The 24,672-nt window shown below is 51.3% G+C and overlaps 2 protein-coding genes across 8 annotated transcripts in view; both read left to right on the forward strand.

Moving 5' to 3' along the window:
• The window catches only part of LOC142502433 (protein-L-isoaspartate(D-aspartate) O-methyltransferase-like), a 29,743-nt gene extending 16,273 nt beyond the window's left edge, over positions 1-13,470 (forward strand). For all 7 annotated transcript variants that reach the window (XM_075613407.1, XM_075613408.1, XM_075613413.1 and 4 more), the window contains exons 4-9: positions 59-90; positions 1,263-1,367; positions 4,987-5,107; positions 6,231-6,316; positions 11,683-11,852; positions 12,304-13,470. In XM_075613407.1, the coding sequence (XP_075469522.1) occupies positions 59-90; positions 1,263-1,367; positions 4,987-5,107; positions 6,231-6,316; positions 11,683-11,852; positions 12,304-12,316 (527 nt within the window). In that variant the 3' untranslated portion in view covers positions 12,317-13,470. The remainder of the gene's footprint in view (positions 1-58; positions 91-1,262; positions 1,368-4,986; positions 5,108-6,230; positions 6,317-11,682; positions 11,853-12,303) is intronic.
• Positions 13,471-16,193: 2,723 nt separating this feature from the next.
• On the forward strand, positions 16,194-20,484 carry RPUSD2 (RNA pseudouridine synthase domain containing 2). Its single transcript, XM_075613418.1, has 3 exons — positions 16,194-16,676; positions 17,300-17,596; positions 18,856-20,484. The coding sequence occupies exons 1-3, from the start codon at positions 16,242-16,244 to the stop codon at positions 19,618-19,620; spliced, it is 1,497 nt and encodes a 498-aa protein (XP_075469533.1). The 5' UTR covers positions 16,194-16,241; the 3' UTR covers positions 19,621-20,484.
• The last annotated feature ends 4,188 nt before the right edge of the window (positions 20,485-24,672 follow it).

Here is a 24,672-nt window from a genome sequence, read left to right on the forward strand (position 1 = left end):
CCACCCCCTGGTTTGGGGCGAATGTCCTTTTTTTAACGTGTTTATTTCTCATCCTTAGGATACAAGGCTACGATCAGCGCGCCCCATATGGTGAGCTCCATTTTTATTCCCATGTGACGTCAGTTTAAGTTACATTTAGGTAGGGCCGATTTGCTGGAGACCCCCAGAAACAATATAACTTAGAACCTATATAATGTTAGTATCTCTCCTCCTCAGCCCCCCCCCCCCCCCATATACATGGCCTACTCTTGACAAAAATCAAATTTTTTAATATTTTTTCATTTTATCACTAGCGTCTGAGGTTACCATGGTAACCTTTACACTGCACTGGGCTTTGGGGAGAGCTGCATTTTTACCTTTACAATTTCAACCGTTTATATCTCCTGAAATGGGCATCCGATTTTAAACAGAAAAACAGGGTTGGAAAATGCAAAAAAAAAGAGAGATGACTTCCGCAAGTGAAAAATAGAACGCAAAAACGCCCTACCCACCGACGCCCCCATGTTTTTATTTTATTCAGTGGTCCAAGTGGCTTGAGAAAGTATTGGTCCGGTTCCTGAATAAAGATTCTGCATTTCCATACCATTGTGGAAAAGCCACTCTCGCCCTTCTTTAGACGGATCTGTACAATATCGGTGCTTAGAAAGTAGAAAGGGAGAGAGGGCCTCTCCTGAAACCAGTCCGATTATTTATTTAGAATTAAACTGGACTCATAAGTTTGTCATTAAAACCAAAAGTAGTGGTATGCTAGGGTATGGGAGGGTATGGGAGATGATCCCGGAACCGGAGCTCTAGATCAAAGGCAAAAGCAACGTTGCTATATGGGATCCATCAGAAGTCAATTCTGTGTCAATCCAGGAGCTTTTTGTAAGCGTTTCAAAATAAACCTTGAGTTGTGAGCCGCTTCTGAGTAGTGGACCAATAATACAGGTTGGGTGGAGGAGAAGGGAACAGTCTGCTCCGAAAGACTCACTATGTATGAGCCGCACGATGCCGATCTAACCGATATACCAGCTTGCAGTGCCCGCCTTCCTGCCTGTTTTTGTAAAAATTAGTGGTTCTCTTAACGCTCTTAACGGTGGCAGGGCTCTCGTGTCCCAGGTCCGCGGTAACCCATTGGCGGCCCGACCTTTGCACCATCGCATGGCGACCACTGGTGTGAATGTTGGATATGTTCTCCGTTAAAGAAGGCGCTCGTGTGACTTGCGGCGTGTGTTTTACGAGGTGCGTTGGCTGATGTCTCCCGCTGGCTTCTCTCGCAGCACGCGCACGCTCTGGAGCTGCTGGAAGACAAGCTCACAGAAGGAGCCAGGGCCCTGGATGTCGGCTCCGGGAGCGGATACCTCACTGCCTGCTTTGCCCGAATGGTCAGCAAAACCTATAACACACACACACAAGCCCTCGCATTGCACTCCTTCTTGTGCTGTCACTATCTGCGTGCTTTACGTTTAACTCCAAGGGGAGTAGCTTTACAGTTAAGGACTGGTCTTTGAGGTAGGTACTAGTACAAGGGTGCAGCGCTGTGGTGCTGAGTAAGTCACTTTATCTTCTTGAGCCTGGGAACAATTGGGAGCCATGGGGGGTATAAATTAGGGTTCGCAAATGAGCGTTTTGATTAAGATGCTGCACAGAGTGTCAGTCTCATGCAGTGCCTGTTTTCATCGATTTTTTTATTACGGTGTTTTTTGTCAAACTTTGCTCCTGTTTAGTGAAAGATTGTGGGGACAGTTATAGGAGCAGTTTGTGGAGGAGTTACAGGGGGCGGTTATAGGAGCAGTAATGGGAAGAGTTAGGGGAGGAGTTACAGGGGGCGGTTATAGGAGCAGTAATGGGAAGAGTTAGGGGAGGAGTTACAGGGGGCGGTTATAGGAGCAGTAATGGGAAGAGTTAGGGGAGGAGTTACAGGGGGCGGTTATAGGAGCAGTAATGGGAAGAGTTAGGGGAGGAGTTACAGGGGGCGGTTATAGGAGCAGTAATGGGAAGAGTTAGGGGAGGAGTTACAGGGGGCGGTTATAGGAGCAGTAATGGGAAGAGTTAGGGGAGGAGTTACAGGGGGCGGTTATAGGAGCAGTAATGGGAAGAGTTAGGGGAGGAGTTACAGGGAGCGGTTATAGGAGCAGTAATGGGAAGAGTTAGGGGAGGAGTTACAGGGGGCGGTTATAGGAGCAGTAATGGGAAGAGTTAGGGGAGGAGTTACAGGGGGCGGTTATAGGAGCAGTAATGGGAAGAGTTAGGGGAGGAGTTACAGGAGGCGGTTATAGGAGCAGTAATGGGAAGAGTTAGGGGAGGAGTTACAGGGGGCGGTTATAGGAGCAGTAATGGGAAGAGTTAGGGGAGGAGTTACAGGGAGCGGTTATAGAAGCAGTAATGGGAAGAGTTAGGGGAGGAGTTACAGGGGGCGGTTATAGGAGCAGTAATGGGAAGAGTTAGGGGAGGAGTTACAGGGGGCGGTTATAGGAGCAGTAATGGGAAGAGTTAGGGGAGGAGTTACAGGGGGCGGTTATAGGAGCAGTAATGGGAAGAGTTAGGGGAGGAGTTACAGGGGGCGGTTATAGGAGCAGTAATGGGAAGAGTTAGGGGAGGAGTTACAGGGAGCGGTTATAGGAGCAGTAATGGGAAGAGTTAGGGGAGGAGTTACAGGGGGCGGTTATAGGAGCAGTAATGGGAAGAGTTAGGGGAGGAGTTACAGGGGGCGGTTATAGGAGCAGTAATGGGAAGAGTTAGGGGAGGAGTTACAGGGGGCGGTTATAGGAGCAGTAATGGGAAGAGTTAGGGGAGGAGTTACAGGGGGCGGTTATAGGAGCAGTAATGGGAAGAGTTAGGGGAGGAGTTACAGGGGGCGGTTATAGGAGCAGTAATGGGAAGAGTTAGGGGAGGAGTTACAGGGAGCGGTTATAGGAGCAGTAATGGGAAGAGTTAGGGGAGGAGTTACAGGGGGCGGTTATAGGAGCAGTAATGGGAAGAGTTAGGGGAGGAGTTACAGGGGGCGGTTATAGGAGCAGTAATGGGAAGAGTTAGGGGAGGAGTTACAGGGGGCGGTTATAGGAGCAGTAATGGGAAGAGTTAGGGGAGGAGTTACAGGGGGCGGTTATAGGAGCAGTAATGGGAAGAGTTAGGGGAGGAGTTACAGGGGGCGGTTATAGGAGCAGTAATGGGAAGAGTTAGGGGAGGAGTTACAGGGGGCGGTTATAGGAGCAGTAATGGGAAGAGTTAGGGGAGGAGTTACAGGGGGCGGTTATAGGAGCAGTAATGGGAAGAGTTAGGGGAGGAGTTACAGGGGGCGGTTATAGGAGCAGTAATGGGAAGAGTTAGGGGAGGAGTTACAGGGGGCGGTTATAGGAGCAGTAATGGGAAGAGTTAGGGGAGGAGTTACAGGGGGCGGTTATAGGAGCAGTAATGGGAAGAGTTAGGGGAGGAGTTACAGGGAGCGGTTATAGGAGCAGTAATGGGAAGAGTTAGGGGAGGAGTTACAGGGGGCGGTTATAGGAGCAGTAATGGGAAGAGTTAGGGGAGGAGTTACAGGGGGCGGTTATAGGAGCAGTAATGGGAAGAGTTAGGGGAGGAGTTACAGGGGGCGGTTATAGGAGCAGTAATGGGAAGAGTTAGGGGAGGAGTTACAGGGGGCGGTTATAGGAGCAGTAATGGGAAGAGTTAGGGGAGGAGTTACAGGGGGCGGTTATAGGAGCAGTAATGGGAAGAGTTAGGGGAGGAGTTACAGGGGGCGGTTATAGGAGCAGTAATGGGAAGAGTTAGGGGAGGAGTTACAGGGGGCGGTTATAGGAGCAGTAATGGGAAGAGTTAGGGGAGGAGTTACAGGGGGCGGTTATAGGAGCAGTAATGGGAAGAGTTAGGGGAGGAGTTACAGGGGGCGGTTATAGGAGCAGTAATGGGAAGAGTTAGGGGAGGAGTTACAGGGAGCGGTTATAGGAGCAGTAATGGGAAGAGTTAGGGGAGGAGTTACAGGGGGCGGTTATAGGAGCAGTAATGGGAAGAGTTAGGGGAGGAGTTACAGGGGGCGGTTATAGGAGCAGTAATGGGAAGAGTTAGGGGAGGAGTTACAGGGGGCGGTTATAGGAGCAGTAATGGGAAGAGTTAGGGGAGGAGTTACAGGGGGCGGTTATAGGAGCAGTAATGGGAAGAGTTAGGGGAGGAGTTACAGGGGGCGGTTATAGGAGCAGTAATGGGAAGAGTTAGGGGAGGAGTTACAGGGGGCGGTTATAGGAGCAGTAATGGGAAGAGTTAGGGGAGGAGTTACAGGGGGCGGTTATAGGAGCAGTAATGGGAAGAGTTAGGGGAGGAGTTACAGGGGGCGGTTATAGGAGCAGTAATGGGAAGAGTTAGGGGAGGAGTTACAGGGGGCGGTTATAGGAGCAGTAATGGGAAGAGTTAGGGGAGCGGTTATAGGAGCAGTAATGGGAAGAGTTAGGGGAGGAGTTACAGGGGGCGGTTATAGGAGCAGTAATGGGAAGAGTTAGGGGAGGAGTTTCACTGCACTCTATATATTGAAGTTTGTGTCTGTAAAAGCCATTGTTTCCCTTCTCTGTATCAATGAGATTTCTCCAGGTCTGAAGTGACATTTTTCCTTCTGCCTATGTTAGTTGGAAGAAGCTTAAAATGAGCAGTTCCTCCTCCTTGGTTTTTTTTAGTCCCCATTTTTTGTACAGGGTCTTGTTCCCGAGATCGTTACCGGTGAAGTTACCAGGTTTGAATCTCCCTCTGGGGAAACAAAATTCTCTGACCAATAGAAAGCTTCAACAGCATCTGTTGAGGCTTCCTATTGGTTGGCCATTTAAATCCTCTGTAAAAAAAAACCAGGAAATAATACCTGTAACTTCACCGGTACGTATCTCGGTCAAAAACAGCACGTAGGTTTTGAAAACAAAAATAACTGATTTTAAGACTAAATGATTTCACACCCTGCTGTGCCAGACACAGGAGCGGTTTCCTGGGCCTGCTGATGTTGCTCAGCCTCTGGTCTCTCCTCAGGTCGGACTCACTGGAAAGGTCATTGGTATTGAACACATTGATCAACTTGTCCAAGAGTCCATGCAAAACATCCAGCAGGACGACCCTACCCTGATCAGCTCTGGCCGTATCAAGCTTCTGGGTGAGTGCATCATACTTTTGGGCACTTGACCAGTAAAAACATGTTTAGGGGTCACCAGAAAGATACGCCCTTTCCTCTGTTGCTCGACTGCTAAAACTCTGACTCAGTCCCTCATTCTCTCCCGTCTTGATTACTGTAACCTCCTGCTGTCCGGCCTTCCTACCTCTCACCTGTCTCCCCTACAATCTATCCTAAACGCTGCTGTCAGAATCACTCTACTCTTTCCTAGATCTGTCTCCTCGTCTCCCCTCATGAAATCTCTCTCCTGGCTTCCGATCAAATCCCGCATCTCACACTCCATTCTTCTCCTCACTTATAAAGCTTTACACTCTTCTGCCCCTCCTTACATCTCAGCCCTAATTTCTCGCTATGCACCATCCCGACTCTTGCGTTCTGCTCAAGGATGTCTTCTTTCTACCCCCTTTGTATCTAAAGCCCTCTCCCGCCTTAAACCTTTTTCATTGACTGCCCCTCACCTCTGGAATGCCCTTCCCCTCAATACTCAACTAGCACCCTCTCTATCCACCTTTAAGACCCACCTTAAGACACATTTGCTTAAAGAAGTATACGAGTAGCACTGTGGATCAGCCTGGACACATGATACATAAAGCTTGGCCCCCTGCAGATGCACTTACCAGAACTACCGCCTACTGTCTCTGTACGTTCTCCCTACCTACCAATTAGACTGTAAGCTCCTCGGAGCAGGGACTCCTCTTCCTTAATGTCTAAAGCACTTATTCCCATGATCTGTTATTTATATTATCTGTTATTTATTTGATTACCACGTGTATTACTGCTGTGAAGCGCGATGTACATTAATGCCGCTATATAAATAAAGACATACAATACAATACCAGCTGATGAAGCAACTGGCCCCAGCAGGAATTGAACCCACATACTGTACAAAAATTGAACCCACATACTGTGTGTAAAACCCATGCTATCTGGTGCTTTATATTTACACTTGCGGTATGCTCAGTGGCTCAGATTAGCTAATTTCTTAATGAACCAACTTCCTTATCCATGGGGCTGCGCTGTGGAATTAATTGACACCTGATAATGAAATAATAATCTGTAACCTGATTGTCCCGTGAGATTGTGCCCCTCTGATGTGTTTCCACAGTGGGGGACGGCAGGCTCGGCTACCCTAAAGAAGGTCCTTATGATGCGATTCACGTGGGGGCAGCAGCTGCCACAGTGCCACAAGAGGTAAGCCATGAAGGTGTCGCTGGCCATATCAGCAGTATCACAATGAACACACCCAGTCTAGTAGCAGTGTGCCGCGCGTTATTCTGTTCCATTCGGATGTTTTACTTCAAGATGTCTTCCCTGTTACAGTTTCCTTTTTAAAGCAGCAAACCATGATATATATATATTCTATTTAATACCTGATTTGTAACAAGGGGTCCCCCAGGCATTCCCAGCTACGGGGATCACCTGGTTCCTGAGATATTTCATTTTTAAATCCCCCTTAAAAGAATTCTTGTCTGGGGAAAAAAACCATCCAGCCACATGGGTCAGCCTCACTGGCGGCCAATAGAAAGCCGAGACATCATCATGAGATCGCAGCTTCTGATTGGGTGTCCTCAGAGCCATCTTTGTTTTATCCGTGCCCGCTCTGGCAAAGGTAAAAAGTGTAACATATTGGCATTGGAGGGGACCCTGGAGATTTTGCTGTGCTGCTGTTAAGCTCCAGCTTTCTTATAAGCAAAAAAAGCAATTATACTTCATTTTGGGAGAGAAGGGGGGGGAGGGGGCTTCATTAAAAAGCACTTGATGCATTAATAATATGTTTATTTCATTATATGTTGGATGATGGGATGTAGTCCAGGTGTTCATCCAACAGCACACATCAAAGCGGCAGCCATTGCAGATAGAGAATGTGGGGGACAAGATGCACTCTGCTATTTTCCTGTTAAGCTACACATCCTGGAATTGCGATCTATTCACCTAGTCATCAGAATCCGGATTTGTAAATATGGAGGGTACCTAGAAATAAACAAACAAACAAAAAAAGGTCAGATGAACTCAAAACACACTTGCCAAAATACGCAGAAAAATGCACAAGTTAATTCTTTAGAACATGGTGGACACAGGGGCGTAGTATAGCCCGGGGGTCTGCTCCTCCGCCCTCCCCCACCCCCCTGTCCCGCCGTAGAGGCAGGCGGGGGGAGATGGTATGCTGCTGTCGCGGCGGCGGCCCCAGTAGGTATTAAACAAAGTATTAGCCGGTAATTGCATAATCACTTGAGTCAGAGGAGGACGGCGGGGGAGGAGCGCGCTCTAGCAGTGTGACCCAGAACCTCCGGTGCCTGCTGCTGCTGCGAGGGTGCGCGTGCAGTCCTGCTCTAGCAGTGTGACCCAGAACCTCCGGTGTCTGCTGCGAGGGTGCGCGTGCAGTCCTGCTCTAGCAGTGTGACCCGGAACCTCCGGTGCCTGCTGCTGCTGCGAGGGTGCGCGTGCAGTCCTGCTCTAGCAGTGTGACCCAGAACCTCCGGTGTCTGCTGCTGCTGCGAGGGTGCGCGTGCAGTCCTGCTCTAGCAGTGTGACCCGGAACCTCCGGTGCCTGCTGCTGCTGCGAGAGTGCGCGTGCAGTCCTGCTCTAGCAGTGTGACCCGGAACCTCCGGTGCCTGCTGCTGCTGCGAGAGTGCGCGTGCAGTCCTGCTCTAGCAGTGTGACCCGGAACCTCCGGTGCCTGCTGCTGCTGCTGCGAGGGTGCGCGTGCAGTCCTGCTCTAGCAGTGTGACCCGGAACCTCCGGTGCCTGCTGCTGCTGCGAGGGTGCGCGTGCAGTCCTGCTCTAGCAGTGTGACCCGGAACCTCCGGTGCCTGCTGCTGCTGCGAGGGTGCGCGTGCAGTCCTGCTCTAGCAGTGTGACCCGGAACCTCCGGTGCCTGCTGCTGCGAGGGTGCGCGTGCAGTCCTGCTCTAGCAGTGTGACCCGGAACCTCCGGTGCCTGATGCTGCTGCGAGGGTGCGCGTGCAGTCCTGCTCTAGCAGTGTGACCCGGAACCTCCGGTGCCTGCTGCTGCTGCGAGGGTGCGCGTGCAGTCCTGCTCTAGCAGTGTGACCCGGAACCTCCGGTGCCTGCTGCTGCTGCGAGAGTGCGCGTGCAGTCCTGCTCTAGCAGTGTGACCCGGAACCTCCGGTGCCTGCTGCTGCTGCGAGGGTGCGCATGCAGTCCTGCTCTAGCAGTGTGACCCGGAACCTCCGGTGCCTGCTGCTGCTGCGAGGGTGCGCGTGCAGTACTGCTCTAGCAGTGTGACCCGGAACCTCCGGTGCCTGCTGCTGCTGCGAGAGTGCGCGTGCAGTCCTGCTCTAGCAGTGTGACCCGGAACCTCCGGTGCCTGCTGCTGCTGCGAGGGTGCGCGTGCAGTCCTGCTCTAGCAGTGTGACCCGGAACCTCCGGTGCCTGCTGCTGCTGCGAGGGTGCGCGTGCAGTCCTGCTCTAGCAGTGTGACCCGGAACCTCCGGTGCCTGCTGCTGCTGCGAGAGTGCGCATGCAGTCCTGCTCTAGCAGTGTGACCCGGAACCTCCGGTGCCTGCTGCTGCTGCGAGGGTGCGCATGCAGTCCTGCTCTAGCAGTGTGACCCGGAACCTCCGGTGCCTGCTGCTGCTGCGAGGGTGCGCGTGCAGTCCTGCTCTAGCAGTGTGACCCGGAACTTCCGGTGCCTGCTGCTGCTGCGAGGGTGCGCGTGCAGTCCTGCTCTAGCAGTGTGACGAGGAACCTCCGGTGCCTGCTGCTGCTGCGAGAGTGCGCATGCAGTCCTGCTCTAGCAGTGTGACCCGGAACCTCCGGTGCCTGCTGCTGCTGCGAGGGTGCGCGTGCAGTCCTGCTCTAGCAGTGTGACCCGGAACCTCCGGTGCCTGCTGCTGCGAGGGTGCGCGTGCAGTCCTGCTCTAGCAGTGTGACCCGGAACCTCCGGTGCCTGCTGCTGCGAGGGTGCGCGTGCAGTCCTGCTCTAGCAGTGTGACCCGGAACCTTCGGTGCCTGCTGCTGCTGCGAGGGTGCGCGTGCAGTCCTGCTCTAGCAGTGTGACCCGGAACCTCCGGTGCCTGCTGCTGCTGCGAGGGTGCGCGTGCGGTCCTGCTCTAGCAGTGTGACTCGGAACCTCCGGTGCCTGCTGCTGCTGCGAGGGTGCGCGTGCAGTCCTGCTCTAGCAGTGTGACCCGGAACCTCCGGTGCCTGCTGCTGCTGCGAGGGTGCGCGTGCAGTCCTGCTCTAGCAGTGTGACCCGGAACCTCCGGTGCCTGCTGCTGCTGCGAGAGTGCGCGTGCAGTCCTGCTCTAGCAGTGTGACCCGGAACCTCCGGTGCCTGCTGCTGCTGCGAGGGTGCGCGTGCAGTCCTGCTCTAGCAGTGTGACCCAGAACCTCCGGTGTCTGCTGCTGCTGCGAGGGTGCGCGTGCAGTCCTGCTCTAGCAGTGTGACCCGGAACCTCCGGTGCCTGCTGCTGCTGCGAGGGTGCGCGTGCAGTCCTGCTCTAGCAGTGTGACCCGGAACCTCCGGTGCCTGCTGCTGCTGCGAGGGTGCGCGTGCAGTCCTGCTCTAGCAGTGTGACCCGGAACCTCCGGTGCCTGCTGCTGCTGCTGCTGCTGCTGCTGCTGCGAGGGTGCGCGTGCAGTCCTGCTCTAGCAGTGTGACCCGGAACCTCCGGTGCCTGCTGCTGCTGCGAGAGTGCGCGTGCAGTCCTGCTCTAGCAGTGTGACCCGGAACCTCCGGTGCCTGCTGCTGCTGCGAGGGTGCGCGTGCAGTCCTGCTCTAGCAGTGTGACCCAGAACCTCCGGTGCCTGCTGCTGCTGCGAGGGTGCGCGTGCAGTCCTGCTCTAGCAGTGTGACCCGGAACCTTCGGTGCCTGCTGCTGCTGCGAGGGTGCGCGTGCAGTCCTGCTCTAGCAGTGTGACCCGGAACCTCCGGTGCCTGCTGCTGCTGCGAGGGTGCGCGTGCAGTCCTGCTCTAGCAGTGTGACCCAGAACCTCCGGTGCCTGCTGCTGCTGCGAGGGTGCGCGTGCAGTCCTGCTCTAGCAGTGTGACCCGGAACCTCCGGTGCCTGCTGCTGCTGCTGCGAGGGTGCGCGTGCAGTCCTGCTCTAGCAGTGTGACCCGGAACCTCCGGTGCCTGCTGCTGCTGCGAGGGTGCGCGTGCAGTCCTGCTCTAGCAGTGTGACCCGGAACCTCCGGTGCCTGCTGCTGCTGCGAGAGTGCGCGTGCAGTCCTGCTCTAGCAGTGTGACCCGGAACCTCCGGTGCCTGCTGCTGCTGCGTGGGTGCGCATGCAGTCCTGCTCTAGCAGTGTGACCCAGAACCTCCGGTGCCTGCTGCTGCTGTGAGAGTGCGCGTGCAGTCCTGCTCTAGCAGTGTGACCCGGAACCTCCGGTGCCTGCTGCTGCGAGGGTGCGCGTGCAGTCCTGCTCTAGCAGTGTGACCCAGAACCTCCGGTGCCTGCTGCTGCTGCGAGGGTGCGCGTGCAGTCCTGCTCTAGCAGTGTGACCCGGAACCTCCGGTGCCTGCTGCTGCTGCGAGGGTGCGCGTGCAGTCCTGCTCTAGCAGTGTGACCCAGAACCTCCGGTGCCTGCTGCTGCTGCGAGGGTGCGCGTGCAGTCCTGCTCTAGCAGTGTGACCCGGAACCTCCGGTGCCTGCTGCTGCTGCTGCTGCGAGAGTGCGCGTGCAGTCCTGCTCTAGCAGTGTGACCCGGAACCTCCGGTGCCTGCTGCTGCTGCGAGGGTGCACGTGCAGTCCTGCTCTAGCAGTGTGACCCGGAACCTCCGGTGCCTGCTGCTGCTGCTGCTGCGAGAGTGCGCGTGCAGTCCTGCTCTAGCAGTGTGACCCGGAACCTCCGGTGCCTGCTGCTGCTGCGAGGGTGCGCGTGCAGTCCTGCTCTTGTCTCTGACTCAAGTGATTATGCCACTACTGACTAATTCCTTAATACCTTCTGGGGCCTGCTGCCGCAGCATACCTGCATCTCCCCCCGCTTGTCTCCGAGTGAGTCCTCCTAGAACAGGCCTGCACTACTCCAGTCCTCGAGGGCCTCAAACAGGCCAGGTTTTCAGGATATCCCTACTTAAGCACAGCTGGCTCAATTAGTGGCTCAGTCATACTAAGTCTAAGCCTGGGTATTTATTATGTATTGGGGAGGGGGGTGTATTTATTATGTATTTTGGAGGAGTGTATTTTTTATTATGTATTGGTAGGAAGGGGAGGAGGAGAGGAAGATATGATGATGGGGAGATATGAGAGAGAGAAGATCTGGGGGAGGGAGAAAAAATTGCAGTCCGTATTAATATTAATGGGGCCCTGAAATGTTGTGCCCGGGGGCCCACGCATTTCTAGCTACACCACTGGGTGGACAACTCCAGTCCCTCAAGACCCCCCAATAGGCCACGTTTTCAGGATATCGCTGCTTCAGCACAGGTGGCTCAATTAGTGAGCCACCTGTGCTGACGCTGGGATATCCTGAAAATGTGACTCGTTGGGGGTGCTGGGAGGGCGTCTGGAGGACTGGAGTTGAGCCCCACTGCTTCAGAAGACAGTACTGATTTATCCTTCGACACAAGCAGCCCTGTTTTTGTGTCTGGCAGTTACTGAAAGAGCTGAAGCCGGGAGGAAGGCTGGTCTTGCCAGTGGGCCCGGAGAGAGGGAGTCAGGTTCTGGAGCAGTACGACAAGGCCAGCGACGGGAAGATCACGAAGACTCAGTTAATGGGTGTGATGTACGTACCGCTGACCGACAAGAAGAAGCAGTGGCCGAGGTAAGGACCGCTGCGCTCGCACGCCAATATTAACGTGATCTCGTCGGTTGAAGGGCATTAACCCCTTTGCTACCAGAGGGGTCTGCAAAGCTGCGTGCCTGTGCTGATTACTGACTTCTGATGCACTATTTTGCAACAAGGAGACAGAGCCCTTTAAATGCTGCATTAACTACTTGGCTGCCTGAAGGACCTATCGGACAGCAAAGGGGTTAAAAGATTCTGGAATGTTTTGCCAACAGAAAATCCCACGCTGATCCAAAGACAAATGTTTCACAGTGTTCTGGCACTTCCCACTGGAGACGCAATCACTAAATATGCATCCTCATCATGGGCCAGATTTACTAGTTCCGGCACTGAAAGACCGTGGGCTGTAACGCGTCTTCCAGCGCCCGTAGGTGTCTTGTGGCAGAAGGCTGTTTAATAAATATGGCCCATGGTCTCTTGTCTTTAGGGATGAGATCTGAAGAACGCCTGGCAGCGCACGGTCCCAGCTCGTCACAAAGAAGATGCACTTTCCACGTGTGGCTCACGAGCTGGTGAAGACACGGAATGCAGGGAGCAGTAGTACAGTCCTCGCATGGAGATCCTGCAGGGTCCGTGGTGACGTCTGGGGGCATATTACCCACGTGGGTCAGGATATCGTTATGGCCCTAATCAGTCTGAACAGAGCTGGACAATCGGGTGAAGCTTTGGGGGCTCGGGATGTGGTTAAATAAGCTATTTATAACTGGGACCTCTTCATGTATATGAGAAAATAAGCGGAGCAATAGCAACTTCTAATTTCATTGTGGTCACTTGTGTCACGTGGTTTGTTGAGTTTGGTTTAGGTCAGGGGTGGCCAACTCCAGTCCTCAAGGGCCACAAACAGGCCAGGTATTGGGGATATCCCTGCGTAAGCACAGGTTGCTCAGTCATCCTGAGTGAGCCACTGATTGAGCTACCTGTGCTGAAGCAGGGATATCCTTAAAACCGGACCAGTTGGTGGCCCTTGAGGACTGGGGTTGGCCACCCCTGGTTTGGGTGTTCTAGGTAACAAAATGTATCCACAAAATATATCAAATAACTAGAAAATGACAGCCAGGCACTGCTTTGTATTTAAACTTTGTTTCCATCTGTAACGAGATGGCTTATGGTCATTTAAAGGCAGCCTAGTGATAGCTGGAGGTTAACAGACAGCAGAGTATTCATCTTCCTTTACCTGCTGCTGTAAAAGCCATGGACTCAACGCAAGGCCTCTACACTGAGCATGCGAGGGGATAATATTCAGCAAGCCGCTTCACCTGTTGGTTGATTTAGTGTCATATGTTCAAGAATCTCCCACGACTTGCAGACACAGAAGAGAACCGCATCTGTCTTTGTGCAACTCCAGTGGTTGAGGGATCGTTTGAAACGCAGCAGTACTGTGCTTGAGCGCAGAGCACAATCCTTTGAAACATTTATAAATGCTTTCTGGTGTATTCGGTTAGAAGAAAGGGGTGTTTTTTGTTTTTTTTAATGAATTGCTCTATTTTTAGAAAGCTAAAAACCTGATTGTAATGATGCTGTGACCGTTTGCAGTTTAAAAGCGCGGATACCTTTGCCTTGTTTCACTGCAGAATAAAATCTTCAGTCTGAGAAATGCTTGTGCTGTGTTTTCTTCATTTGATGGATACGAGGGTTAATCTGTTTTTGTAGAACCCTTCTGCACACATATTTTCTATATGCATCAAATTACCATTGTGTTATAAGTCCCATATATTCATTTGAGTATAGTTACATTTATTGCTTATCCTTTCTGTAGCTTAACTTTTTTTTTTTTATAAAGCGTTTCATTAATAAGAAGGGACACGGGCAAGTTGGGGGAAAGAAAGGAATGTAAATGATCAATGAAAACATGAGGTCGTCCATTAATGGATGGGATAGAGCAGTGGAGATGGATGGGATAGTCTTCTGGAACCAGGATCACATGTGGGATGTGAGTGAGTCCAGTGGTTTAACTCATCTCCTTTTGAGAGCACACAGAGTCCTTTTATTTTCTTCAACTTTAATGGGGGAGTCAAAAACAAATATAAAGGGTACTTGCAGATGGTAATGTGTGGTGAGAGAGTGCTTCTCTATGTGAAGGTGCTCTGGTATGGGGGGACGGTAAAAAAGGATGGCCTTGCAGGGGTGTAATGGAGGAAGCATGTACTCACTAAGCCAGCTAGTTAGATCTAAAAGCACATGTTCCTGTGACAAGCAGGAAGGGTCTAAGGACCAAAGTAACTGCTATAAAGGCAGGGGAGTAGGATTGAACCACTCTTCTATCTATGAGGATTGGAAGGTTGTCAGGGCAACCAACTAGAACTGTGTGAAGGGCAAATGTAGCAATAACGTTGCTTTACACATGCAGCTAGCTGCTGGAAGAAGGAGAATTACAGGCAGCTGACCAAGGGAGACAGGAATAGTCAAAACTGCAAAGGGAGACAGAAAATGTGTAATCCTGTTCCAGGACAGAGAGAGAGAGAGAGAGAGGCAGCAGGATTGTGCGTGAAGGAATACAGGCCAAAATTAACCAAACAGTACTCCTGGACTTCTAACATCTTCTAGTACCGGCACTGGCGGATTCCAAAATCCGCCGCCCCGAGGCACAGCTGTTGCGGCCGCCTCCTTACCTGCCACCCTCCTTCCGAACCGCAACGTCAAATGACGCTGCGGACGTCACCAACGTGACGTCGCATGGCGTCACGTTGCCATGGTAACGTGACATCATTTGATGCTGCGACGTCATTTGACACCGGTTCAGGAGGAGGGCGGCAGGTAAGAAGCTGTGCGCAACAGATACAATTATTTCCCATTACGTCCGATACGGCCCGAGAGCGCGGCACAAAGTATATGGGGGCGGACATTTTTGCCACCCCCAAATTTTGCCGCCCTAGGCCCGGGCCTAATGGGCAAATCCGTACTGAGTACAGGGGTGGCCATTAACAGGTCAGAGTTTAAGGAAATCCCTGCTTCAGCACAGGTGACTCAGTCATTGGCACTGACTTCTCTGGAGCATGATCCAGCACGCTCTGTGACATTTATATTGTGCCCTGTTGACATGGGTTAAGTTGTGACACCAGATAACCATTTTCTTTTATTACACAGGGCTAATCCAGTGCAAGGTACTGTGTGGTATATGGGAAAAAAAGGTACAAAGCATACAATAGTGCAGACGTGCTAGAAGCAAAGATCATAAATAAATCAAACTTCCAAATGCCTACTCACATGGGGTAGGTCAAATCAAGCATGTCTCAGATAAATCTGACCAAAGGCTGGAGGTGGTGGTAGAATTAGGCTGGACTTTCCAATAGTATAAAAGAGAAAAGAGGAATATGCATGGTGCAGATCAATGTTATAGTTAAAATAACATAAGCAGTGAGCTGCAAACAACTCACAAGCTCCCAGAGAAGGTAAAACAGTTTGACCACTCTGGGTCCTGTAGTGGCGGCGCTCCGATCAGTCCCTCAGGCAGGAAGATGTTAACCGGATTTTCTCCGTCCCTCTGGCTCCACGGCGTGTCTGGGTTGTACTGTACACACAAGGTGCGTCCGACAGCAGGCGCATAGAACGGAGAGATCTCTGCGGCTCAGCATCAGCAGGGGACCTGCAACGAACCGTGTTCACAGCAGGCTGGTAAAGTACCACCCTACGCGTTTCACTCGATCCAGGTGTGAGCTTCTTCAGGGGTGTATTGATTTCAAAGGTGTGCTCAATCTCATATAAATAGTCCCTCTAACTCCCATCTTGGCAATAGGGGTGGTGCATATCATTTAAGCTAGGATGGAAAAAAGTACTGACAGCCCAAAAAGGGATATACTAACATATACAACAAAAACATTGTACACGAATGAAGATATGCATAAAATATCTAAGAAAACAGGTGTTAGCATATCCTAAGAACCGCAATTGGCCAAATATATGGTAAAATAAAATATTTATGTATATATAAAAAAATACATATAATAAAATATAAATGATTATAGAAATAACTACACTTGACAGGAACCTTAATGAACAAATGTAAATAGGTAAAAATAATACAATTAAAATAATTTAGACTAATATATCATAAAATAATAAATGTTATTTAATCAAAATTAAACACAACTAAAGCGAGAGCGTCACTTGATTTGTCACTGTGTTTATTTCACATTTAATTGTTTAATGTGTTATTTCAGTTTGCGCTGTATACATTTCAGTTGAAACAATTTAATTTAACTAATAATATGTGGGATCCTAGATCTAGTGTGTGTGTCCCTCTGTCACTGAAGGGGTGGATGACATGCTCTCAGCTGTCAGACATTAATGCCCCTTCACATCCAGAGCCCTTTAATTAGTGACGTCATCAACAGGCGACTCCAGCGCTGCTTTCCCTCCACGTGAGTGATGATCTTTGCCGCCGGTCTGGTCGGGTTGAGGAAGCGGTTGCAGCTGATCACATTGTGTTGCAGATCGGTGTCCGGTGCTATGTCCGAGGCCTCGCTAAAAAGGAAAGGCCCGGAAGGGGAGGCTGGCGTCCCTGGGAAGAAGCAGCGGTGCCGGTACGTGCCGCCTCCCGGGAAACGGAAGACCGGCGTGAGCTTCGGCGAGGAACACTTCCGCGAGGCCGAGTCGTACCTGGAGCGGGGGCTGCGCAAAGTCCGGCCGTATTACTTCGACTTCGAGACGTACTGTAAGGGTCGCTGGGTGGGGAAGAGCCTCATGCAGGTGTTCAGTGCCGAGTTCCGGGCAGAGCCCTTGGAGTATTACCGGCAGGCAGCGCTGGCCGGCAGGCTGAGGCTCAACCAGGAGACCGTGACGGACCTGAGCATCGTGCTCAAGGCGAGTGAGGGGGATTTGGGGTGGTGAGTGGCACCTTTTATAAAGGGGGTTGGAGGTGCAGTTTGGGGCCCCCTGACATGGGGTTGGGATGGGCGAGTTGCACCTAGATGTGGGTTGGGGTAGTGAGTGATTCCTGAGGTGGGTTTTAGGAGGATAAGGCGGCGCTTATAGTGCCGATTACGTCACGCGTTGTAGCCACCCACATCATAAAGGGGGAAGGCAGAGGGACGGAGAAGCTCTGATTGGCCATAAGGGGAGACCGTCGCCGAAAAAATCAAATAACGGTGACTACCAGATTTTTGGTAGCACTGTCGCTCTGTTGCCGTCGCGTGCACTATAAGCGCAGACGACGGCGACAATGCATTTGTTTTGACACGACGGTCTTGTCGCTGGCACTATAAGCGCAGCCTAAGTGTCCTTTTTAATTAGAGCTGGCGTAGTGAGGGTGGGGTGTGCGAATGGCACCTGGGCTAAGGTTGGGTTAGGGATCCTACAGCCCTCACCACTAGATCAGTCATGTATCACAGCCTCTCGTTCCCATTAACCGTCGTCCCCCCCGCCCCCCAGACCCTTCAGTGGGATGTCACAGCTATGTTGACATTTCTTTCTTCTGTATGTTGTAGAACAATGATTTCCTCCGGAACACGGTGCACCGTCACGAGCCCCCCGTGACTGCGCAGCCCCTGCGTATCCTGGCTGATACCGACGAGATGGTGGTGGTGGACAAGCCATCGTCACTGCCTGTCCACCCCTGCGGCCGCTTCCGTCACAACACAGTCATTTTCATCCTGGGCAAAGAGCACAACCTGACAGAGCTGCACACTATCCACAGGCTGGACCGCATGACCTCCGGTGTGCTGATGTTTGCCAAGACCCTGGAAGTGTCCAAGAGGATTGATGAGCAAGTGCGAGAGCGGCAGGTAGGACTTCTCACGCGTGAGAGAGGTGGTGTCACCAACTCTCCAAGCATCGGCTGTCCGGCATTTATTTTTTAAGCGCGAGCGGAGGTGCCGTGGCCAAGCAGTGACTGGCGCTGATTGGTTGAGGTCATGTGACCCTTCAGCGTGCCTGGAAGACAATTGCATCTGTCTCGGCTAGCGCGCGCTGTGTGAGCGTGGCCTGACACATTCACATTCATTGTGCTGACCGCACCAAGCGCGGTCAGCGGCACAGTGGACTCGGCCTTAGGAAAGAGGTTATCCAATCACAACATCCTTTATCAAAACGTGTGGCGAAGTTCCAGCAATTACATGTCCTGTAGACGTTCAGATTCATTGTAGTTTGTGATACCATTTAATGGCACATGGGAGTTCGTTGTGGTTGTAATCTTGTACGCAAAGTAAGAAAAGACGACTGAAAACAAGGGATTCACCACTTCCGCTGTATTTCACTGCAATTGTCCTTTGCGCAGAGACAAAAACAGCCACAACGTTTCGGGAAGGCCAAACCCACCCTTCGTTAGAATCGCTACTTAAAAGATGCAGGGAGTCGTGAGTCTGTCTTTTTACCTGAAGACGGGTGGGCTTGTCGTCCCACACCCCGAAACGTTGTGACTCTTTCTGTCTGCACGTAGGATTGATATAATAATTGCAGTAACATACCGCTGATGTGGTTAATCCCTTGTTTGCCTTCGTCTTTTCTTACTTTGAACGGTAATTAGGCTGAGTCCCCGCTGGCGCTGAGCGTGCTCATGCTTAGAGCATGAGCGCTGGGTGTCCTGCAACTTGCACGCGCGGGAGGTAGGAGGAGAGGGGGGGGGGGTGTAATTGGAGGCTATCCGAGCAAGCGAGAAAGTTTAAAAATGTTATTTACAAAAGCGCCGAGCGTGTGTGCCCGCGCGCATCGCGTGAGCCGGAACTTGTATGTATGTATGTTGCGGACACGACGGACTTGCAGAGGGACGCTGAAGAGCATTACGAGTGGATGTGTGTAGATATCCTGAGAGTGCCTTGGCAATCTTTTCTGTATCCCTATAATTATAATATTATATACAGAACTTTCATTACCTTTTTTTTTTTTTCATTAAAGACTGGAAAACGTCATCCGATGGAACATAGTTGGACAATATGGAATTCTAACATACTATAGGTTTATACTTTAGGGTCATAAGGGGTATATATTGTGTGTGAGCTGTAAAACAGACCTTTTTCATGATCTACCTTTTGTGCTCTGCTCACAGTTGGAGAAGGAGTACGTGTGCAGAGTGTGCGGTGAGTTTCCTGAGGAAAAGCTGACCTGCGAAGAGCCCATCCTGGTGGTTTCTTACAAGATTGGCGTGTGTTGTGTGGACCCTAAAGGCAAACCCTGCAAAACGGTCTTCCAGAGGCTCAGCTACAACGGCAGGTCCAGCGTGGTGAAATGTTTCCCTTACACCGGTCGCACGCACCAGATCCGGGTCCACCTGCAGTACCTGGGACATCCCATTGTCAACGACCCCATCTACAACACCGAGGCCTGGGGACCCAACAGAGGGAAAGGGGGTGACCTGGGTAAAACCAATGAGGAGCTGCTCCGGTCACTAGTTGAAGAGCATAAAGCTAAGCAGAGTCTGGACATCTTGGCTATTTCAGAAGAGGATCTTCAGTACGGTGTGGGACTCGAGGTCTGTGAGGGCCCGGAGTCATGCACACCACCAGAACTAAACGTCAACGACTCAACAGCTGCCCAAGCAAAGGAGGAACCAGAGGCTGGTACTTCATCTCAGGAGTTGAATGCCCCAACACCGAGTCAGGAGGCAGGCAGTGACAATATCGTCTGTATCAATCAAGAGGAAAGCAGCCAAAGACTAAGGGATCCGTTGTGTGGGGAGTGTAGGGTTGTTAGGCCAGACCCGTCTCCTAAAGACCTGGTTATGTACCTTCATGCCTTGCGGTATAAGGGAACGGACTTTGACTTTTCCAGTGACATGCCAGGCTGGGCACAGGAGGAGTGGCAGGGGGAGTGAGGGGAGGATGAGGGTGTTGTGTATGAGATGTCTGTAGACTGCTTTAGAATTATGGGTTGTTGGTTTTTTATTTTTTTTTTATTACATCATTTTTAAAAATTTCAACCCGTAACACGTTTGTTTGGAGTTTTTTTTTTTTTTATTAGTTATCTTATTCAAGTCTGTGACCCAAAGCAGAATTCCCCGTCCAAACTGTGAGACTCTGAATGGCGGGGTGCAGGTGTTTTGGTTGTAGCTTGTCATCTGTGTGTAATAAGGCAAGGCTTTCTCCACACCTGCTTTTGATATTTAGTTTGCGGGGAGGCTGGGCATTCCCAGCATGCCCTCTGCTGAATAACATTCTCTGACGCAGGGGCGGCCAACTCCAGTCCTCAAGGGCCACCAACAGGTCAGGTTTTAAGGATATCCCTGTTTCAGCACAGGTGGCTGTCAATGACTGAGCCATCTGTGCTGAAGCAGGGATATCCTTGATCTGACCTGTTGGTGGCCCTTGAGGACTGGACTTCGCCACCCGTGCCCTAACTTGTTATATGACCCTGAAATCCACATATAACGTGCCACCCGCTTTATCTAGAAGCAGGTGGCACTGGTAATGTGAAATGGCTTTTAAATGTGCAGGTCAACATAACTGGTGGAAATATAAAAAAGAAGAAAATGTCAAATTGCCTTTTATGTTCTTTGTCCTGATGACTTCTCTGTAACTTTCTGTTCTGTAGAAATATTGTGAATTTTTTTTTTTCTTCGGGAGTAGTCATAAAAATGGCTGAAAATACTGCCTTATACCTTTGCTGTTATTTCAAATCTGCAATTGCTGCTGAATTATATCAATTGTGTATGACCCCTAGTAAAACTGTATGCATTGTATATTTAATTTCAGCTTTTATTGGGCTAGGTCTTCAGGCCTAAACTTGCACAGCTGGCAAACCCATTTAATTCTAAAACTGCAGTTAAATATCATAGAAATGGTGTTGTATAGCAGAGTAATTTCATTTTATTGCATCTCCATTGTATGATGCTTTGTGGTCCTGCATTGTTCAATATGTTTGCATATTGAGCAGTCGATGGAAGACACCACATGAGTTGCTGGCCTCTCTGCAGGGCGGGGGAGGGGGGATTGAGCTGTATAAAGGGGACAGTCCAGTGCAATAGCTTGGATAGGTTTTATTGCAACCTTGATTATATGCTGCACAACAGGAGTTGGGCAACCATGTTATAATTCTGGATTTTAGTTGATTCCTTTTCTACTGGCTTTTCTTGCTGCGGTTTTGACCAAAGGTCTATTTAATTTAACATTTATTAGTATTTCTTTTAAAAGAACTAATGCTCAGCCCATGCACGTTTTTCGCGCCAGCCCCGCCTTCTGCAAAGTAATGAGGTTTAACTTTTTCTCGCCTGCCTGGGGTGGCCAATTCCAGTCCCCAAGGGCTACAGATTCCTCATCAATAATACACACACACGTGACTATATAAATACAGGCAGTCTTCGGTTATCCGTGATTGGTTGTGGAAAGTGAGCGACCCAGTCAGGAAAAACACATGTGAATAAAAGACATATATAAAAAAACAATTAATGTGCAGTATTGTGATTCATTACTAAATAAATGTGCATAGATCTTGGCTCTGGGGGAGAACCTACTTACAGCACAGGTAAGGGTAAGTTAGCTTATTTCTGATACTTATAGACGATGATATGATTTGTGAGGTTTTCTTTGTGTAGGACTTTTTCTCCCCTCTTGAACTTCCCTTCTGAGGGTTACTCCAGGAAAGGTGTAGCTCAATTTCTCATGGTATGCATGTAAAAGAGGAGCAGAAAAAACGGCCAATAGTATAGCTTGCAGAGAACAAAGTTTTATAGGCAGTGAAATCGTAGGACATGTACTCACATTCAGTACACTAGGAACTAGGAACAGAGGAGGACAGGGAGACATCACAGCGGGCGCACACAGCGCAAAAGAAACCTTTATGTGCATGATATCAGTGTACTGAATGTGAGTACATGTCCTACGATTTCACTGCCTATAAAACTTTGTTCTCTGCAAGCTATACTATTGGCCGTTTTTTCTGCTCCTCTTTTACATGCATACCATGAGAAATTGAGCTACACCTTTCCTGGAGTAACCCTCAGAAGGGAAGTTCAAGAGGGGAGAAAAAGTCCTACACAAAGAAAACCTCACAAATCATATCATCGTCTATAAGTATCAGAAATAAGCTAACTTACCCTTACCTGTGCTGTAAGTAGGTTCTCCCCCAGAGCCAAGATCTATGCACATTTATTTAGTAATGAATCACAATACTGCACATTAATTGTTTTTTATATATGTCTTTTATTCACATGTGTTTTTCCTGACTGGGTCGCTCACTTTCCACAACCAATCACGACTGTACTTGTGGGAAATCCGAGCATATTTCCCTGGAAGGTTTGAGAAGTACCCTGTCGGGTAACATCATTTTATCCACTGTATTACACTTTATAATTTATTAGACAGCTGTGGCGCCTAGGCAAGTCATTTAGTATATTGAGTCTTCGGTTATCCGACACAATGCATTACTCCAAAATGGCGTTGGATAGCGAAACGTTGTAAAGCGAAACACGTTTTCCCATAGGAACACTGTTTAAATTAAAGGTTCCGTTCCTGAAGGCATTTTTAATGCTAAAATACACAAAATATTTTACGCAGACAATAAGATATGCAGCACACACATACATTAATTATATAGTGCATATACTGTATTATACTATATAATATATAATATATATTATATACACATAAACAACTTTGCAAAGCGGCGTAAGAGCGTTGGATAAGCCGTTTTGGCGCTGTAAAAATGAACATAGGTACGCATTGCACAGCGTTGGATAAGCCATTCGTTGTAAAGCGAGGGCTGCCTGTATGTATGACTCCTGTGTGTGCATACATATGTAGCCCTCTTTCCCTCTAGACTCTAGAGCAGCCCTGCACAACACGCGGGCTGCATGTGGCCCGCCGGCACTCACTGTGCGGCCCGCGGCGGCTGCTTCCCCCCCCTCCTCCTCCCGAGCCCCCTCTCCCTGCCCCCGCGAGCCGAGCCCGCTTTCCCTCCCCCCGCGAGCCGAGCCCGCTCTCCCCTTCATCCAGCAAGCCGAGCCCGCTCTCCCCTTCCTCCCCGGGGGAGCCGAGCCCGCTCTCCCCTTCCTCCCCGGGGGAGCCGAGCCCGCTCTCCCCTTCCTCCCCGGGGGAGCCGAGCCCGCTCTCCCCTTCCTCCCCGGGGGAGCCGAGCCCGCTCTCCCCTTCCTCCCCGGGGGAGCCGAGCCCGCTCTCCCCTTCCTCCCCGGGGGAGCCGAGCCCGCTCTCCCCTTCCTCCCCGGGGGAGCCGAGCCCGCTCTCCCCTTCCTCCCCGGGGGAGCCGAGCCCGCTCTCCCCTTCCTCCCCGGGGGAGCCGAGCCCGCTCTCCCCTTCCTCCCCGGGGGAGCCGAGCCCGCTCTCCCCTTCCTCCCCGGGGGAGCCGAGCCCGCTCTCCCCTTCCTCCCCGGGGGAGCCGAGCCCGCTCTCAAGTGCGGCACTTACGGTGCCCGCTGCTTGCGAGCAAGCGTGCGCAGTCCCAAGGTGATGTGAGGTGCAGGGGGGGTCATGTGCAAGGGGAGGGGGGAGTTGATGTGAAGGGGGGGATATGTGCAGGGGGGTGGAGGTGAAGTGCAGGAGGGGTGATGTGAGGTGCAGGGGTGGGTGATGTGCAGGGGGAGGGGGGGGTGATGTGCAAGGGGAGGGGGGGGTGATGTGCAAGGGGAGGGGGGGGTGATGTGCAAGGGGAGGGGGGGGTGATGTGCAAGGGGAGGGGGGGTGATGTGCAAGGGAAGGGGGGGTGATGTGCAAGGGGAGGGGGGGGTGATGTGCAAGGGGAGGGGGGGGTGATGTGCAAGGGGAGGGGGGGGTGATGTGCAAGGGAAGGGGGGGGTGATGTGCAAGGGGAGGGGGGGGTGATGTGCAAGGGGAGGGGGGGATGATGTGCAAGGGACGGGGGGGGTGATGTGCAAGGGGAGGGGGGTGATGTCCAAGGGGAGGGGGGTGATGTGAAGGGGAGGTGATGTGCAGGGGGGGTGATGTTCAGGGGGGGTAAGGTGAAGGGGGGTGATTGGAGGGGGGGGTCATTGGAGGTGCAGAGGGGGGTGGTTGGAGGGGGGGTCATTGGAGGTGCAGGGGAGGGTCATTGGAGGTGCAGGGGAGGGTCATTGGAGGTGCAGGGGAGGGTCATTGGAGGTGCAGGGGGGAGAATGATGTGAGGTGCACGGGGGAGAAGGATGTGAGGTGCAGGGGGGTGGGAAGTGTGTGGTGTGCAGGGGGGTATTGTGTGTTTGATGTGGAGGGGGAGTATTATGTGTGTGGGTGAGGGGGAGAGATGGGGGTATGAGAGATAGATGGGGAGTATCGCAAAGGTTGATAGTGAGGGGTTCTGGGGGAGATATGAGGATGAGGGGTGCTGGGGGAGATATATGAGGATGATGATGATGAGAGGTGCTGGAGAAAAGATGATGATGATTTTACCCGTGCGGCCCAAATTTTTTTTCCTTGGAGCAGTTTGGCCCTTCTCGCTTAACGAGTTGTGCAGGCCTGCTCTAGAGTGAAGGGTCTATTAGTGCAGGCGTTACATGTTGGCTCACAGAGATCTGAGCCTCCGCCACTGGGAGCCTGGGGTAACGAATATACTGAGTGGCAGCGCCTCCACCTGCACGGGATCCCAATTGGATGAAATAACCCCAAGCAGGAACCAATAATAACAGCCCTGCAAAGGGAGCTGCCCTTACTGCATGATGGTGAGGGAGGGGGAACCGGAGACCATTGTTACACATACATACTGTATCATTTTCTTTAAATTGTCATAAAACATAGAGGATGCACCGGAATTGGGTCACTGCTTTATAGAAAGTGGCCAAGTCACATTCCAATTAAAGATAGGTGCAAATATATGTATATCTGATACAGAATTAGAAAGGTATACTACTGCTGTTCTTTTGTTTTGACAAACCAATAAAAAGGGATTTTTAAAATAAATATGAATGTTCTGTGACTTTTTTGTT

Source organism: Ascaphus truei, chromosome 9, assembly GCF_040206685.1.
Source record: "Ascaphus truei isolate aAscTru1 chromosome 9, aAscTru1.hap1, whole genome shotgun sequence".
Classification (NCBI taxonomy): Eukaryota; Metazoa; Chordata; class Amphibia; order Anura; family Ascaphidae; genus Ascaphus; species Ascaphus truei.